The sequence below is a fragment of the Botryllus schlosseri genome, chromosome 5 (genome assembly GCF_051294905.1).
Source record: "Botryllus schlosseri isolate E-star chromosome 5, Bs_hap1, whole genome shotgun sequence".
NCBI lineage: Eukaryota > Metazoa > Chordata > Ascidiacea > Stolidobranchia > Styelidae > Botryllus > Botryllus schlosseri.
The window spans coordinates 13252818-13271963 of NC_137240.1; the positions used below are offsets into that span (position 1 = coordinate 13252818).

General features: G+C 40.4%; 1 protein-coding gene across 2 annotated transcripts; it reads right to left on the reverse strand.

Moving 5' to 3' along the window:
* Positions 1-1908: 1908 nt before the first annotated feature.
* On the reverse strand, positions 1909-18850 carry LOC145439071 (inter-alpha-trypsin inhibitor heavy chain H5-like). 2 transcript variants are annotated; one of them, XM_080316538.1, is made up of 30 exons: positions 18046-18850; positions 17182-17314; positions 16297-16427; positions 15775-15907; positions 14769-14863; positions 14516-14700; positions 12651-12769; positions 12486-12590; positions 12329-12422; positions 11528-11648; positions 11292-11468; positions 10230-10444; positions 10010-10165; positions 9311-9453; positions 9072-9208; positions 8466-8639; positions 7122-7256; positions 6852-7002; positions 6320-6530; positions 6106-6223; positions 5920-6043; positions 5790-5861; positions 5593-5716; positions 5463-5533; positions 4960-5081; positions 3934-4273; positions 2708-2848; positions 2484-2651; positions 2231-2421; positions 1909-2158 (listed from the first exon to the last, which is right to left on the reverse strand). In XM_080316538.1, the coding sequence occupies exons 1-30, from the start codon at positions 18558-18560 to the stop codon at positions 1981-1983; spliced, it is 4779 nt and encodes a 1592-aa protein (XP_080172664.1). In that variant the 5' UTR covers positions 18561-18850; the 3' UTR covers positions 1909-1980. The 2 variants fall into 2 exon arrangements, with proteins under 2 accessions (XP_080172664.1, XP_080172665.1); XM_080316539.1 differs by having other exon boundaries at positions 10016-10165; positions 18046-18849.
* Between the last annotated feature and the right edge of the window lie 296 nt (positions 18851-19146).

Below are 19146 nucleotides of genomic sequence, written 5' to 3' on the forward strand. Positions count from 1 at the left end.
TTTGCAATCTGAACCTCACGAGACAATTACCATCCCGGTGGGGAAAATTTTATGCCAGTGAAGAAATACCAATTTGAAATCGTGTGCGTCTCTTAGTTTAGAAGCCTACGTTTGGGCGATTCTATATTTTTTGATATAGCAGACTGGAAGTCACGAAATAACACCATAACGAAGTCATATCAACGGGTCCGCCCGCCCGAAGATGTGTAATCAATATTTACGGGCCCTCCCGTTTTCAAGACACTTCACTCAGCTCAACCGGTAAATCTAATTAAGTGAGTAGAGAGGACAATAAATTGATAGCATAATATATATGCAATCACCGATCTGATTGACCGATTTTATCATAAATTATCGAAAATTTTCGCGCCTCGCTTACGCTCGGCTCACAATACAGTACACATAATTTCGTGACAAACGCGAACAACGTGATGGGTGCCTGACGAGGTGCTGTTTAATTATTATTGAGTGGTCCTACCTTTTCAAACACACCTCACTCAGCTCTACCGGCAAATCTGATTACGTCAGCAGAGAGAAGATAAAAATTGATAACAAATACGCAATTCCCGATCATACCGACTGATGAAATCATAAATTTTCCGCGCTTCGGCGACAAAAACTTACTAAACAAAGTCCCAAAGTTGAAGATGAATAGTGGTAAACAGTGTATCGGCGGAGGGGGGATCTGGGGGGCGAAGCCCCCCAGAAGTTCGGTCTATAACCCTAGGGGGGCCCAAGACCAAAGTTTTTTTGGGGGGGGGCCTGACGAAGTGCTGTTACGGCCCTGATTGTACGATATCAATTTCTTTCACCTTTTCGGGGCTTCGTATTCGATCCTCTATTTTGGCTGATAATAGGAGAATGTAACATGTAGCTCAGAGTTTTCAAACTCAACTGAAGTCGCGGGTCGAATTCAAATGTTCAGATCGCTTGCGGGCCGCACCAGTCAAATGATTCCAGAATACTACTAACTCTTAACTCAATATATGCACTTTTTCGCATTATCGGAATTGGGTGTCAATGTCAACTATTTTCTTCTGACGATGACCACAATCACAACTCCGCTGTCGGGTGGTTATAATGTGGCCTATGAACATACTCGAAATTTGCTATCTTGGAGGAATATTTATTAGTAGTATTTCTTACTACAAATTTGAGAAATGTGTTGGATAAAATCACGCCAATTTCAACATATACTCAGAATTTCTTCGCGGGCCGAATGAAATCATTTGGCGGGTCGTATGTTTGACACCCCTGATGTAGCTATACAGTTACTGACATTTTATTAGCAGTTCTACGTGTGCGTGAGTGATACAACGCATTTTTGCATGTATATTTAACTTAATATTCGCTATTTGATTCAAGATAAATGACCGATTGATCTCTTTAACAGAGCTAGTAAAATATAATGAATTTGAATGATCACTCATATTTCGAAAATTCAATTTGACTTGAATTCTGACTTGACTCGTGATTTGACTTGACTTGACTTGACTTGACTCGAGTCACCTCCAAAAAACGAGTGACTTGACTTGACTCGAGTCACCTTTGACAATCGATTGACTTGACTTGACTCGAGTCAAAATGTGCAATGACTCGAGATGACTCGTGACTCGAAGGTAGTGACTTGATCCCAACACTGATACTAACTACTTTGACCACCTCTGGCTGTTTTTGAACCAGGCCAGCGATTTGCATTGCCGCGCCCTCCCGCCACTTATATGGCATGGATGCAGATGAATTATATTGCATGTGGTTGACAAAACCACTTTCGCTGTGATCGCCGAACTGAATACACAAGTTCCTCAATTTTGACACTTCTGCAACGCCACTACATCATGTCCCCAAACTGTGGACTAAGCCCATCTCCACGTGCCATGCCCACATGCCGTAATAATATCTTCTCGATATATTATAAAATTTAATTTTAAATATGACTGTCATACACGCGTTGGAGGTAAAATTATCAGATATTTTCCACTAGTATTCTGGCTTCTCGAATATATCATCAGTAGGAGTGTCCAACAGATTCTTCAATACCAGATAATTTCGATTCTGTTCCCACATCTGTTCGTCATGTGCCAAACACCAACACTCCACGTCTCTTCCCGTATAGTAATCTCGTAAATTATGATACGATACTTCCAATGGATTGCCTCTATGAAACAAACGAACATACACATCATTAACTCGCGTCAGAACTTTGCATTCGTGAATAGATAGACCTTACTTGAGCCACAAGAGAGCTGATTTTCCTCCATTTCGGAATTCAATGCTTACTGAATCTTTAGCAGCGGATTTATACTGGGAAAATATACCGAGCATTCCCGAAACAGACTCGGTAAGTCCACTTCGCTCAATGACGGCGAAGTCGAGATGGTTTCGGACGTACGGATTTTTGGAATTGACATGAGCGACAACCTACGTTTTCATACGTATTTCCAGTTAATATGCGCACGTCTTTCGGACGACATATCACATACCCTGAATAGCAGATCCATGCGTAGTCTAACCATAACAGTAGCTCTCGTCTTGAGCACGCCGCTCACTGTAACATGAAGGTTTGGCCGACGCCAAGCGCCAATCTTCCTCAAGGGTAGTCTCACACGACGTCCGTCTGGATATTGTATCTTTATCACGTCACATGTTATCTGTAGAGTGTAGTAATGCTCGTAATATTCATATGGGAAAAGTGATTCGGACTTACAATGAGCCTCGTTCCATGTCCAGTTAAGATTCCTAATCTGGTGACGTATGTTCGGCGTGCACGTGGCCGGGGGCCGTCGTATTCTGAAATCTCACCGTTCACTGTTACACTATTTTCCGGATCATGGAGAAGATTGACCACCTGTTGATTCAAATCCGATATCTTTATGTTGGCATGGTTAATGTTTACAAATATCCAATCCCTCTGCTCTACTGGGTATTTTTGTGCAACCGTTTGTATTGCAACGCAAACAGAAACAGAAGAGCATGTGTAGGCCAATTCTGTATTCTTGACGGAATAATCCCAAAAGCTTCCGTCTCCTTTTTATGTATTCATATAACAGACAGAGATATGGTTAGGGTTGCATTTAAAATAAACGGTGTTCTAAAACACTTTGTTCAAAACATGTTTTAAACAGTGTTTTAAACAAAAGCCTTTAAAAAAATGATTTTTTTTACTTGTAAAATTATGTCATAATTGTGTAAATACTTTCCAAAAAACATGTTGTATGAGCCTACGGACAATTACCACCCGATATAGCCGAAGTATATCGATATGCGGGATGGTTTGAGCCTTCAAAATTGTCGGTTCAACATTAATAGTACAGATATTTCATCAAAGGAGCTATAATTACCGTATATTTTCAATTGTTAATGTCAATCCACTATGGCGTCACAATTAAATATTCGTTACGTCATGGCTCTAAAAATAGATATAAAAAATAAAAAACATGTTTTAAATTAGGGCCGTGTTTAAACATGTTTGTTTGAAATTTATTTTCGTTTTAAATGCAACCATGGGTATGGTAAGTAATGACGCACTTTTATTTTTCGGACTACTCAAGTAGATTTTGCAAACTTCTACTATACTTAATCACGTGGTTATGGTTTTAGACTACTTCGCACGTAAATTTTTTTAGACGAAATTATTTACTCTTTACAATTGGGATTTCGCAAACTAGAAAGTATAGCTTTGCGACGTCTGCGCCGTTATTATGAGTGAAATTGTCATGACATGAATTTATAGATGAAAAAGTCTTGTGTCAAGGTGGCTGAATATATTTTCAAGCATATTTTTGTCGAAATTTTAACTTGAAAGGAATCTATCCATAGTAAGAAATGAAATGTTGTTTCTGTAAACAGCGCACTAACTGCGATAGGACAACTTCAAACATATTCCAACCCAAAATTTCCCCTCCCTTTCCTATAACGATTCCCATGTTATACCTGTCCATTGGGTCCGTGCCAATTGAAGCACAAAGTTATCTGTTCGTCCAAGTCGACCACGAAATGTGGATCGCCGAAGAACTCGAGTCTGGGCCGTGACGCGGTGACTGGCGGGTCAAGCGTCGATACCGTTAAGAATCTTGGCGCGGGAGTAACAACTACACCTCCTGGTATCGTTCGTGACGGCAGGGTCGTTGAAATAGTTGAAACGTTCTTCGTCGAGTTGGAAGTATTCGCGGTTTGAGGGTCTAGTGTGGAAACGATATAATCGTCCAGTTGAAAACTTCCGTCGGGTTGTGGTAAAAGAAAAGTGGTGTAGTCTCGGACCACTAGGTCATTTCTGCAACAATAAAATAGAATGCGTTCGGGAATGTGGAAATCTATTTCGCTGACTTTGCGGCTGTGCGCTATTAACCTATTATGGATGATGTAGTATGTTTCCATGAGATCATATATGCAGTTGCTCAGCTGTATATATTTCAGACTTTATTCAACCATATCTTGCTATTTCTAATGAAACCTTATCAGTATGCCGATTTATTTTTGACGTAACAAACGGAAAATTGTGACCTAAAAATGAAAATATTAGTTAGGGTATCGCGGTACGTTGAGCATAACACCATACCAACATATTTGTTTCGTTTGACCGTTTATGATTCACAATGACCAGACAATGGGCCGTCTACAACGGTAGGCCTATCAAGTAGGCTACAATATGTAAAATGGTATGTTAACCGACAGTGCAAAAATCTACGATACAAACGAAATATAGGTTGTAAATTTGTTTTGTCTTTGTACACAATTGTGACAAATATTTGACTAAACGCGACAATTTTGACAAAATTTTGACGTTTTTTGGCCGTACAAGTAGAATTAGTATCAAAATTAATTGCTTTGAGTAAGTAGTACAAGCAGACAAAATCTACACGACTATTCCGAAAAAGTGGAAGTATTCGTTATTGACCACCTCTGGTCACTGGCAATATTCATATAAGGCTGCTTCAAAGCACTGATAAGGATACTTACTCTGTCGCGATCCTCAATATATCTTCCTCTATGATAGTCGCATCAGCGATCGTATTTCGTGACTGCCGCAGTAATTCTCTCACTTGAAGGTAAGTAGCATGATTCCCGTCGTACGATTTTTGCTGCGTGGCAGGGAAACATTTCCGGCTTGTTAGCCCGAGTTCAGGAACTTCAGCGCAAAACCAAATGGTGGTTTTGGACAGACTTTGAGAATAGATAAAATCCAAGCCAAACCATGCATCACGAATAGCAAGAATATGGATTGGTACACAAAAATACTTTATGCCACATTCCGCAAAGATATTTGTTCATGATGAATTTTCAATGATAAATATTACCACAATCGTTTCGAAAATGCATATATAACCTTATTTGGTCAAGTTCTTACTGGTGTATGACTAAAAGAATTCAAGAAAAGCTTCGGCTTTGCAGTATGTCCCAAGCACTTGTACAAATATTCTATACAATAAATGTCTATAATCTCAACATAAAGCTTTTCTCACCTCTTTAACATTGCACAGAATGTGAAGCGGTATGTTCATCACATCGGAAATCAGACCAGCGACTGTGGTGCCTGAAACAGCAAGGTTATACCAGAACAAATATCATTACACACATAAGACGTTTGCTTACCTCTAATTGTGACATTAGCGTACAATTTTCCATCGCTGCTGCAATCTTTCAATGTTTTCACAACTAATATTAACTCCGAGCCTTTCTGCACTGCTCCAAATTTCACTGCTGTTATCGGCGTCACCTTTTGTAAGTAAAGGTAAAATACCTGCTTCCGGCAGGCATTAATTCAATCGGTACCGGCGCAACTAACTCACCAAATCACTTGAGTAAAATATTTCGATATCGTACATCGCTGGTGATGAAATGTCTTCGAAAAGTCCTTTCAACTGCGTAGAATAACAATCATCCCGTCTAGAAGGGCTCAATTTGAACGCTGAACTTTACCATTTGAGAAGAGAAAATGTCACCGTAGTTGTGAATATAGCGACCGTGATTTCTGGAAGCTAAATTTGAAAGAGCATCCTTATCCGTCGATGATCCTATTGAGAATACGTGGATAGCGTATTTTCTGTATACAACAGGCGGAAATCCGGATGTGCGCTTAGCATATTTAATTCAGTCCAGCATCACTTGTTCAAGTCTGTTATCTCCGCGAGAATGTCATTCGGCGTTCGCATTCCGTCAGCACTGAGCCTGTCAGTCAGTAGAACGATAAAGTCTGATGAATAGTGGAGTGTCACGCCTTGCTCTGGGGAAATAAAATAACGTAGCGTATTATACACCATGAAAGTATAGCATAGAACTTTGGTGACCCATCTTTTAAACACCTAGGTCTTTTATTCACCTTGTCCGTAACTCTCTAGAATGGATATTGACGCTTCCATTGCCTTTAATATGCATCCGCGAGAACCCTGAGCCACAACTCTATCTAGCCATGTATTGACTTTGGCAATATTGGTTGCAGTTGCAAGGACCATCGAGCTGTTTTTACGTCCGTCGGGTGAGGTTCTTATCCTTTGGTGAATTGAATTGTATGTAACGATAGCGAAAGAATCCTGTGAGATCAACACACGAAGTAAATGATAGAGTACGATTATCCATTTTAATATATCGCTCGCAAATCAATTGGGAATATCCTTGATAAACCACGACTATGCCATATATATTATAAACTGCAAAACTTTACCGAATTAAAACCATCGAATTTCTCACTTCGTAAACAAAAAAGTAGTATTATGATAAGATAAACTCACGGACGAATTCGTGCCTACGCCCTAAACACACTATGGGGGCATAATAGCATACCACGTCATAGTTGTTATAATGTCAGACTGCATCTGTATGTAATTAGAAGGGTGTTGTTGTATATATCTTACATATGGCGTTAGCGTTGAAATAAGATGCTTCAGCTCCGTTAAAGCGATTTCGAGTTTCTTGCCGAACATGGAGAGTGAATCGTCCAGTAAAAACACAACTCGTACTTTCATTGCAGGATAATCAGGAACTACGAAGTTCACGAAACGACGGCTGCAATATAAATTCGGGGTTATTTAATTCTCGCAAGGGATATGCGACATTTGCATCATGGCGCTGCTATAGGAGACTGGATACAAACGACGATTTCGCAATACAAATAACGATTTTACCTGTTCAAAGGAACCGTATTCAAAACACTTTCTGATGCCACAGCATATTCTATGGTCAGGTGACCGTTAAGTCCGTCAGGCGATATCCTTCTTTGTACATCCGTTGACGGATCAAAAGTTACCCTTGCTGCGTTCCTGAAATGATATTATAGCGAGCAATTTTTCCGATATACGGTGATCTCAGGCGTATAGCCGGTATGAAAATTAAAAAGGTGTTCTCAAAGCTTGTCATCAACGTTGTAGATAAGTTTTAACGATAGATACTATGTAACAACATGTACCAAGAACGAGAATCTTGCCCCCATGTCTTTGTCGATGATGGCGATTCAAAAGCATTGTGATCATTAGGGCGATTTTTTAGCCTAAAATACGCAAGATTTTGACCAAAAAAATCTAAATTTTGACATTTTGTGACCTAAAAAAACTTAATTTTGACCAAATTATGACCTAACGTTTGCAAATTAGGTGTTTCGCGACATAATGTTATAATTGTACTACTTATATTTCTTATCTTATCTTACTACTTATCTTCTTTCTTATCTCTTCGTATCTTATATTTCTGGTTGGAACTGTCTGTCCTTTCGAAGTAATTTGGCCTGAAAACCTTTTTTGGTCCATAAACTGACAAATTTTTACATGAAGAAACTTTATTTTAACGAAATCTCGCCACGTGAAGAATTCCAGTGGTTAAATAATTAAATTTGTTGTAGTACAACGAAAGATAATTTCCTACATTCTCGGGTAGAAAGTGTCTGTCCTTGCTAAGTAGCTTGCCAAGAATGGAGAAAGAACGTTCAACAGCAGCAGTTGTTAGTGGGCAACACTGAAGTTATGTGTATACACTGCTCGTGCCACACCACGCCGTGTTGCTTCATTCTGACAATGGTTTCTACATCACAATTTTTCGTCATGCGCTTCTCGATATAAGAGCCATGCAATGCCCATGCAGTCTTGCTTCAGTTAGGATACTGCGGTACGTTGAGCATAACACCATGTCGACCTATTTGTTTCATTTGACCGTTTATGATTCACAATGAGAAGACAATGGGCCGTCTACAACGGTAGGCCTGTAAAGTAGGCTAAAAGCTGTAAAATGTCAAATGATAAGTTCACCGACAGTGCAAAATATACGATACAATCCAAATGAAGGTTGCAAAAAATATTGACTTTGGAAACAATTCTGACATTTTTTGATCTAACGCTACAATTTTGACAAATTTCTTACTTTTTTTGACATGTCAAAAAAAATCGCCCTAGCGATCATATTTGTTTGATAATTCTATTTTTGAAATCATCGCAATAAAGTACATGGTTGATTGCACAATGTATACGTAGCTCTTAAACCTTTTCTCCTCAATGACGATTCCCTCCAACGTAAAACTTTTAGATATGTTGGCCTGCTGCGTGTGAAACTTCGTCGCAGTGACTTTATGTACAGTGTTATCTTCTTTAATATTTATTTCTAATCTGAAGTCATCCGTTATCTGCCCAGGCCGAAGGTTGATTCGATGCTCGTACCTATACAAAACAGAAGATGTTTGAAATAACGAAAGTATGAGTAGCCTAGTTTTCCTCCTGGCTGTCACTTACAAATCCGGTGGAATTAACGTGATATATTTAAAGACTGCAAACTATGGGGAATCGCAATCTTAACAGAACATTATTCAACAGCGGATCAGCGGTTGCCGATGTGATGCGTGTCAAATTCTCATAGCCTCATAACCACTGCATTGTCCCGCGCACGCTTCCCCGCAATAGGTAGAGTTGGACATCTAGAAATATTCAGCTCTTCCAAACTGATTAGAATTAGATAACATGCATTTCGCTCTAATTAGTCTCATTAGACTACCGTAGATATATAGTTATCTAATCCGGAATTGGGTAAACAGACCCATATTTCGGATAATAGGAGTCAAGTAGACTATAGTGCAGGACGAATTCTGATCTCACCGACCGCGGGTCCGTCGCATCAGTTGTTGGTACTTCAATTCGAAGATTGCGTAGCTGCCCTCACGGAGGTTAATTGAGGTTTGGAATATTGATACTTGATCCAAATCGAAAAGGCTCCAAAGTCGCGGGATTTCACCCTGTCGCATAAAGGTCTTGTCAGAGTTTGATAGCACCTCGAGACGCTGTTGGTTAAGGCAGATAACGTTCATTTTCAGCTAATCAATGTATTACGGAATTACTTTTCCTGGGTGATAGTAATTCGAAGCGTTTTTCAATGGTGTCACTTGTCCTGCGTACGCCGTCCCATCCACGGTCATTGTGAAACTTGAGATCATTGCATCCCTTGGCGTGATCGCCAAAAACTCAGCGCGACTTCCGGATCCTAAACAATAGAGCTAGCAACTGTAATATCAGAACTGGGTTGGTTCGGCGAACCGATTTGTTCATAGAGGGCCCATGCCATTATACTACAACGCAAAATATTGCTCAACTATCATATATCTATCTAGTAAATTTCCAAGGCATTATAGGTCTATAGTAGGGTTACCATATTTTGGAAATCTAAAAAGAGGATACTTTTTCAGAAATTTGAGACTTGCAAAAAAAAAAGGTCAAATTTTCGCCCAGCCGGAGCGTCACTTCTGTGCTAAGTTACGGCATATCACTCGCATTTTGCTCTAAATATGACCTAAATTTTCAAAAAAAGGGGACAAAATCTCAAAAAAAGGACAAAAGGGCGTCCTCCGAGGACACTTTCAAAAAAGTCAAAAAAGAGGACAAATCCTCTTAAAAGAGGACGTATGGTAACCCTAGTCTAGACTTAACAGTTCTATTTGGTCTCACTGCTTTCCAGTGTTTAAATTGTATAAGGTACTAACTGGTCTGCTGCTTGGTGAGCCTAAAAAGCTGTTTGTTTTGCATGATAAAAATCGAACTACCCGTACCAGAAGTTGCCTCTTGCCTGCTCGTTATGGTCACCTCGGCCATGCGCAGATATACGTTGCTCACAACTGCATAGCTTCGCAGTGCAGCAAGAGTAGCTGGAGTCACTTTCAAATGGCAAGTGCGGTATGTCGAGACGTCGTCAGTTGATGCTATAGGGAAAATCGTCGTTAGAGACCATTCAACGATGCACTAATCCTATTCCAAAGTAGGCACCAGTGAGCATAACTTTTGAGACTGTGTTGGGTAGAGCCGTTTGCGGTGGGTGATATTGCACAAAAAATCTCCCCTTGGCCTTCGCTGATATTGTGATTCTCGACTGTGAAACCGACGTAACATAATTGCTCTCGTCTTGAACGGTAACGGAAAAGGATGCAGAGCGATTCAACAGGTTTGTCACTTTGATTTGTACTCGGCCTGGAACACCGGGTCTGAAATAGATTTATTACCAAATCAACCGCAATACTATTACCCAAGGTGCTTAAAGTCGTTATTGTTGATGCTCAAATAGAATTCCAAGTAATAGCACCCACACACTATAATAGGTGCAAACTTTACTCGGGAAATAGACGAAACTTGAGTATACTCAAAAAGTGGTGATACTATACGTTACTGACGAGTGGCGACCTCCGATTGTAACAGCCATGATTGTGATTTTTGTAGTTAGATCTAAGTATCTAGCTAGCTTACGATTGATTTTTAATCATAATCAAATTCAAAACTTCTATATAATATATAGGCTTATAAACATACATGTACAAGACATATAGAATATCGATCATTTGAAACTATCATAAGATCTCACCACGTGATCCGAGGAAGCGGTGTCTTACAAAAGCCTAGACGTGGGCCGAGCTACAAGTCGGTATATATATGGAATCAAAACAGAGGAATATCGGCCCGGTGTAAAATGACAAAAGTAGTCGAAACACCATGAATATAAAACAAATATCGCAGCTGCGACGCATTGCGTGTCATGGACATGACATGATGCATATAGCCAGTAAAAGTATGAGTAGCTCCACTAGTTCAAATTTACGAGTTGGTGCAATAGATTTGTAATGTCGCACTTGGACGCCACGTTGATCCAAAGTTCAGCAAGTTTATCATTCATTGTGACGCGCTTTATCAGTGACGTAATAAATCCAAAACTAAGTATTTGACAGAATATAAAATACTAGCAGAGCAGCATATACAGACTATTTTGTGATTCATCGATTAAATTAATGAATATGAGTTTTATCTTTATACAAGTAGGCCTATGGACGAATGTGGTACCTGAAAATCGCGGTATCAAAAGACGAGCAATCAATGACAGCCTTCGCTATCCTGATAGGTTTGGAAGCAACCCTCCTGATTCCAAATCGCATCGCATCGATTCCGCTAACTGCGACAAACACATCCGTAGTGACATTCATGCGTACTTCAAAATGTCTCATGTGACCCTCAGTGATTCTGAAATAGTAACAGTCTTTCGTTCATTCCAAAAATGCAGGAACATATGTCGGACCCACTGGATTGTCTGCACCGCTGAGCCCGCCCTGTCGACGAATTGCACATTCTTCACGATATCACCAGATTGGAATCCGTACATGTCCAAAAGAACCACAACTGTTTCATGGATGGCAGGGTTTCCTATTTCGAAAAAATCGAAGTAACAAAGAGATTGTAAGCAAATTCTGGGAAAAAGATACATGGAAATTGATGGATCTACACCAAAAGATCTTCGCGCAAAGCTCAACTCCACGAAGGCCATGTTGCAAATTAGTTGCATTATTGTGAGCATAGGAATCACTGGTGACCTCAAACATACGTGAACCAGTCACGTCAAACTTGATGTTAACGCAAGAACAGTGGTGCTAGTCTCCTAGTTCACTGCGCGCTTCAGAAGAAATCTCATCATCGCCGTGATCAGTACAATCCATGCATACAGACACAGCCCTAACCTAGCGGTGTATGAACGCAGTTACCATTTGATCCTACGTTTATGAAATGTAGATTTATTAAGTCCAATCCCATCAATACAAACTTGTTTAATCAACACAGGTATTGAGTATTGCTTTGTGACGTGATTGGTGCACATAAGCGAAAGCTCTTTCTCTGTATATCTACTTGATAGCAAAGACACCAATGACTAGGCGCGTGCAGTAGCGCACAAGAACACTTACAAAGTCATTATTATAAGAGCGCCGCGGATATAACACTATAGCCAGACATTCAAGAATTACATTGATGTCTAATATGCTCGATTGACGACACTCAAATTATCAATAACAAATGCACTAAAATATATATCAATACACAGCCGTACCAACCATCGGATAATATATCCAAGCTTTCACTTCCATTCCAGCCCGGCGTAATTCTCGCCACGTTATATACGAATCCTTTATTACTTTTTCCAGATACCTATGAATTCGCGATACCGCTGCAATCTTGATGGATATTGTGAGATAACGTGGCGTTACTCACAATGGTTTTGCATGAGCTACTCGACGAAACAATGGCAATATATTTGCCGTATACTTTTCCTACATCCAACTTCGCGTGCAGCAAGTGATCGACCGTAATACTTACCTACAAAACGAACAGTTTGATTAGATATTGTAATAACGTGAAATATCAGACGACAGTTACTGTGGACGGCAGTAATGTTCCATTGAATCGTATTTGTACTTGGTCGCATGAAAGCGCTGATCGAACGTACAATTCTGTTACTGACGAGTCCACGAACACTTGAATTCTGCCTTGTTCGCCTATAACGTTACAGATAGACGTTTTATAAGTGTATCTGTATCATAGCGGAGCATGGACCGGAGCCGGACTTGATATCCATCCGGATTGTTTTCATTTTTGGCCGGAGCTGGATCGGAGTAGGATTCATATTCCTTTCTGATGCGGCCGGAGTCGGATCGCAGCAAGATTCGTACTTTTTGATACGGTCAGAAACGCTATTAAGGCTATTAATGAGCATGGCTGTTGTAAGTAACTACAAAGCACACGGCAGTAGCCACCAACACAAACCTGCGATCAATATACCCGTACCATGTGATCTACTGTTTTTATAGTTCATTAGAAATAGGTACTCGTAGATGATTAAAATCGGAGTTTTTCGAGTTGGGTATCGATTATTCCAAGAATCGTCGGGATCGGACCAGAGAATTGATGAAACAGGGTCGGAGTCTGACCGGAGAATTTGTGGAGCCGCCCCGCACTAATCTGTGTATACCAATGGTCGGGAACCTATGGCCCGCGAGCCATATATGGCTCTTTTGTGTATAAGATATGTCTCTTTGAGAAATTTTCAATTTTGTACTGGATTTATCAATATTGCACCAACTTGTTAATAATTATTCTCGTGGCAGCATATACATGTCTTTGAGGGGTCAAGACATCGGGGTATCCAGAGTTATGGGATCGTGCCGCCATCTTTTCAATATCCTCGAATTTAAGTGGCTGTCGCACCGACGACTAACACTACTCGCGAATTCGATCTAACCACCATCGAGCGCCTAGAAATCTTGGATTGCAGGATACCTTGATTGACGAAAGAGAATAGAAGACACGGCGACCCTTGTAGGACAACGCAGTTTTCAAATACAAATTGTTTTCCTTATCTACGCCGAGACATAAAATGCCTTGGAAGTGACATTCACAATTACAAGCGCCATAGCTATCTATTTTTTGATTGGTTAGTAGCTTTCTAGCCCCGCCGATATAATTGAAGGTGTGTAACGCTGCATTAGGTTACGCCGAATATTTTAGAAGTCGATCAATACTTAGGTTTTCAGAATCAGCCTGTCAATTAGCCCCCATTTGATTAATATCTGTGATCATAAATTCTAAGCCAGGGGGTAGCCAACCTTTTCGGCCAAAGGGCCACATGATATTTGCGACGTTGCACGGGCCACTTGAATGTTAATGACCTTTCTTAGTCGTCCGATAGGAGCGGACCGGATTTAGGTAATGAGGTAAACAAGGCCTTTATTACTACTCATCAAATCGATAACAATTATGTAATGAAAAGTCAGTGTGCGTAGCGCACTCATGGCCTAACCGCGCCATGGGCGAAAATTTTTTCGAAGGAAATGGATGAGTTCAGCCAATACTAATGTCACTCGCATATATTGCGGATCGCCTTCACCTACCGATGTGGGCAGAAAAATATGGCTCACATTACGAATCTCATATATTAGTGCTACCAAGACGTCACTGATGTTCAATTGTGACGTAACAGTTGATTGACATGTGTGACTCTTTGGGAGTTATAATTGAAAATATTGAGCCAATACGACTCTTCGATCGATAAAGGTTCCCGACCACTGATATATACGATCCCGGAGTCGGTAATGGACCTTACTGCCTGCGGTGATTGTTTACAATCCCAAGCAAGGGAAAAGCATGACTGAAACACGTATTTTATATATACTCAAAAATCTATTTTCAGTGGCTAACATCCAAATATATTACGCTGTATATATTGTCGGTAATTCTACGCCTACCGCTGATACGTTCATCCAGATTAACCTCCGCATGACGCAACGAGAGTTTGAATATCTCTGTCGATTGGAATATAGTGTTTCTTCCGATGGATAAGCTTTCTCCGCCCGTTTCGTTTGCTATATACTCATAGAGTTCACCGCCCAACTTCAGTGCCGGGTTCTTACACGCGATGAGACGTCTAGGTCTAAAAGAACCATAGCACGTATAATATTTAATCAACTTTACCGGTCGGTCATCACCGCACCAACTTACGAGGCTAATCCGACACAAAGCCAAGATACTATTTGTTCGGTGAGTAGAAATACAACGCGTATGTTTCTGCTTTGAGCGTATGCGATAATTTGATCCTGAAATATATCGAGACACTTTTAACGAGACATGATCAATGATCATGATCAGTTTCGGCACATAGGCTCACTTCAACGGCATTTGCCAAAGGGGGAGACTTGTTAGCTCCGTGGTCGTATTCAGAATCAAAATCTGTTCTCGCCGTAGTATAGTATAGTAGGCTAATCACGATTACAAGCGAAAACTTGAAGGCGAGTGACGCAGTGTGCAACACGAAACAGTGAGACATAGTGTGTAAAACGTTACCATCACGATACGAATGTTAGGTTGTTGGAGCCTCGGAACCACCTAGCTTCTGCATTACCGAGGTTCATCTGAGCACATTGTCGACAACCCTGCGGGACTAAACAGCACCCATTACATGTCAGGGTGTATAATTTATAGCCCCAAGTCATGGTGTATTTGACTCTTTTCGCTCATCGGGATGGATGTGAAAACAAATTCGATATTGGAGAATGCCGATCGTTTGAGTTGAGGCCTACCATATGTTGGAAATCTGGTGAATCCACCCATTTTTCACCCACGTATTTATAGTGTACACTTTGCTCACCTCGGCATTAACCAATACCTGAATGTATTGCTTCTGGCCATGATAGTGACATATTTCCATTTATCTGTTTATTTCCCCTTCCAAACTCTTTCCACTTATATGTCGACGGTTCTTCGTGAAAGAGATGCTCATTGTGAATGTCCAAGCTATTCATTTATCGTAATTAAGATCAGAGATAAGCCAGTCAGCAATGTCACAAATCAGACATCTATATATCTGTTTTCCATCAGGCCTACTAGTTGCACCACAGATTATGAGAGTAGGTAAATTAAATTACACAACATATCAGGATTCACATCAGGGGCCTCTCTCTGCCACCCCTGCATCCGAGATCGTTAAAAAGAAAAAAACAAGTTTCACCTGCAGTTCAGCATCCTTCGCTTCCGCGTCGGTGACAACATAGATCGTTGAATCTCGCTCCGCTCTTTGCAATGCGAGTAATAAGCCGCCCATACTCAATTCTGGTAGATCTCCGCCTCCGTGGGCATAAACGCTATGGATAACATATAGTATTAATGATGTATCTTCTTTTGAGGTTGCTACAAGCTAGTGTTCATAAGATAAGGCACTGTGCAATATGCGACCATCGAGGAAAATGCGGCCCACATAGAAACATATTGTGGATACGAAGATATAGACTAATCTTTTCATCACTGTTACCAATTCTTAATCACATGACGGACCTTGCAACTATTTTTTTTTAAATCTGATCCAGTTGTCAAGAAAGTTAAACAGAGTACACCTCGAGTTTAGCCCCATATTCTGGTTTGCGAAATTGGATTCGGATCTTAGAAAGGGTGTCAGCGGCCTACTGTATCGGTAGAATAATGATCATTGATCATTAATCGGTGTTATTCCTGACGAAGTTCCAGTTTTCCTTACTTGTCAAAAGCACTGAGTAGCGCCTGAGAATCGCTCGTGGAAGTCGCCGGTCCTACCTTTGGATCATTGAATGGAACGAAGGTAAGACTACGGAGATGGTCAATAGTATTCGACAGGTCATGAATGAGAAGCTGGAAAGTTACGCAATGGTAATTCATGTGTGTCGTAATAACCATGATATAATTAAACCAGGGCATCATCTTAATATTACATACTATTACTTTTGATAGGCTGCAAGCCGCTATTTCGAAGTTAGGCATAAAAATTAATTTCGATGTCTATTGAATGATGTAACTAATTTGGTTATGCGTTTCTATTATTCCTACCGAAATAGAACAAGACGCAGAGTGTGAAAAAGCTCTCTCTTGAATCGACATTATTATGATAAATCATCATCAGAAATGTGGTTTGCAAACTTTATCGAATTTCAAGAAATTTGCCAACGCCGATTTTCCTCAAAGTATCTGTACCGCCGAAGCATCGATCAATCAATGATTGATTGACTGGTGTGCTAATTTCCGGTCATGTATGCTGTAATCGAAATAAAACCTCGTGCCAATCAAGATAGCTGAAAATTAATAGTATTTCTAATCATTTGCTGTATATTGCCGATTAGGAAGATTAATCAAGCGTCCATACGTTGATTTCATGGAGATAATTGCGCCGTCTGGTTCGATATTAAACCTTTATCGGTGAGCCACGAGACGAATCTCGTTGGCAACCTGGCACGCCGCTTAGATCACGTGCGCAACGCTGCCGTATTTTATCTGCGGATTTGCGGCAACTTCAAAAGAATAATATGTGCCCTTACTTACCAGCACTAGGTCGCCGGAAATTGAAGCTATGCCGAAGGCGTTTACGTGCCGGCAAAACTATTCGTGTTACCTTCGTGCGTGTCTTTACTGCTTCGATTTCTTGCGCCATACTGCCCGTGCTGTCGATGACCAAATTGAGTACGGTACCGGTGTTTAGGGAAAGCAATTCCGAGAATAATTGATCGCCGATATCGTCCCTTATTCTGCACAAAAAACACTTCTTATAGATAGATCGCAAGATTCGTTTCGCTGTTTAAGTGGTCGCAAAAACGATTAGTATCTCTCTTTCGGAGAAATGATACGTGTGATGTACGTATAAAGAGCAAAACTAACTACGAAGGAAACCTTAGACGGTTGGAATATGGGGATATGTGGCTTCCTGTTTCTCAGCTATATCCGGAAGCTGCCGATTCTGTAATAAATTCAATGACAAATATTTAAAGCTGCTGGCTTACACATTACAATTGATATAATACATATACTCGTAAGAAGTACGAATACTTTTTTAAAGCTGTTTTGAGTTCGTTGAAAAGTCTACTAATTTGTATGTATTTGGTAATTCATTATTTAAAACTTGTTATAGGTAAGGTGGCCACGACCTTTGTACGATGGAACTGCAACAAGTTGTAACATGAGCGTAAATTAGACGGTCATGAACATGAACTTAACAGTTATTCCGTTATGTATTTTTAAAATCGCCAATGAGTTATTAGTTTTCAACCCGAGCAATTTACTTCCCAAAAAGTAAAACCTTGTTCTTCTGCTATAGCACTTTTATTCCTGTTTAGAATGCATGTAGTTCTACTTCAGTACCAATTACTGCCAAAGTTGTGCACAGAACCAACAACAATCACCGTTTTACCTATACTCCTGGGACTCTGCCCCAAACCCGGAATTAATTCAACTATCAAGTTCTTGCTAATACCGAACCCACCGTGACAGTTCAGCAACAACTGTCCGCTGCACTGCATCCAAATTGTTTTCATATACGCAATGCGAAATCCTCCAATCCGCACCAATCAGGTCAACTACATCTCGTCGCAACAAAACGCCGATTTTCCGTCTTGTCAGATCGAAACCTTGGTCATTCGCAAATCTTCGTATATCGTTCCTGAGCTGCAACCTATCAGTAGCATAAAGATTCCCGTCGGCGGTGTTTACGATTTGCATTAGCGAAATCCAAAATCTTCTGGTGGATGCACCATTACCGAAGTATGCCTCAAACACCGTCGAAATATCTTGCAGTTCTTTGCGGGAAGGTACGAAATGTCTTTGCGGCGATAACGAGTTGTCTGAGAAGAATGATATTGCCGACTCGACAACAGATTTCGTCACGATCTCTCGAAAGCTTCCGCATGTTTGCCTTGAGGACTGGGGCTGACCGATTGAAGATTCAATACATGCGTTTAAAGCATACAATAATACTAGTACGCTTCTTGGAGCAAGCATTGCATCGATACACGAATGGCCTGAGTATAAAATTAAACCGATCTTTCAGCACACTGATTATAACACTGAAGGAAACCGCATTCGTATACTTGCGGTGCTTATCACAACAGCGTTGCAATTGGTAGGAATGCAATATCTAGCCATGCCTGAGGCGTGCTGATATGTTGCTGAGATGACAAAATTATTCCAATTGACCACCTGTATCGTGCGTAGGATGGTCGGTAACCAAATACCGTGCAATAATGCATCCCTTAAATCGCACGCAATAGTGTGAACTATCTCTCCGGGCTATTTTGGATTGTAGATGACGATGCAGCCGATTTGAGTAAACTGTAAACAATCGTAATTGCTTGTACAATTTGTTGCGGTCCCTAATTAGGGTATACAGCGTCGACACTGATAAAACAAACAATATATTCGCCGGGTATATATATGTAAAGCAACATACAAATGACGAACTTACGAATGACACGTAATTAAGTACGAAGCTTAGTAGCAGTATTACAAACACGAATCGAAATTGTTGAAACAGAAGGGATATTTTTCTCCCAGCCAACATTTGTTTCGTGTTCGTCAGTCACTATGA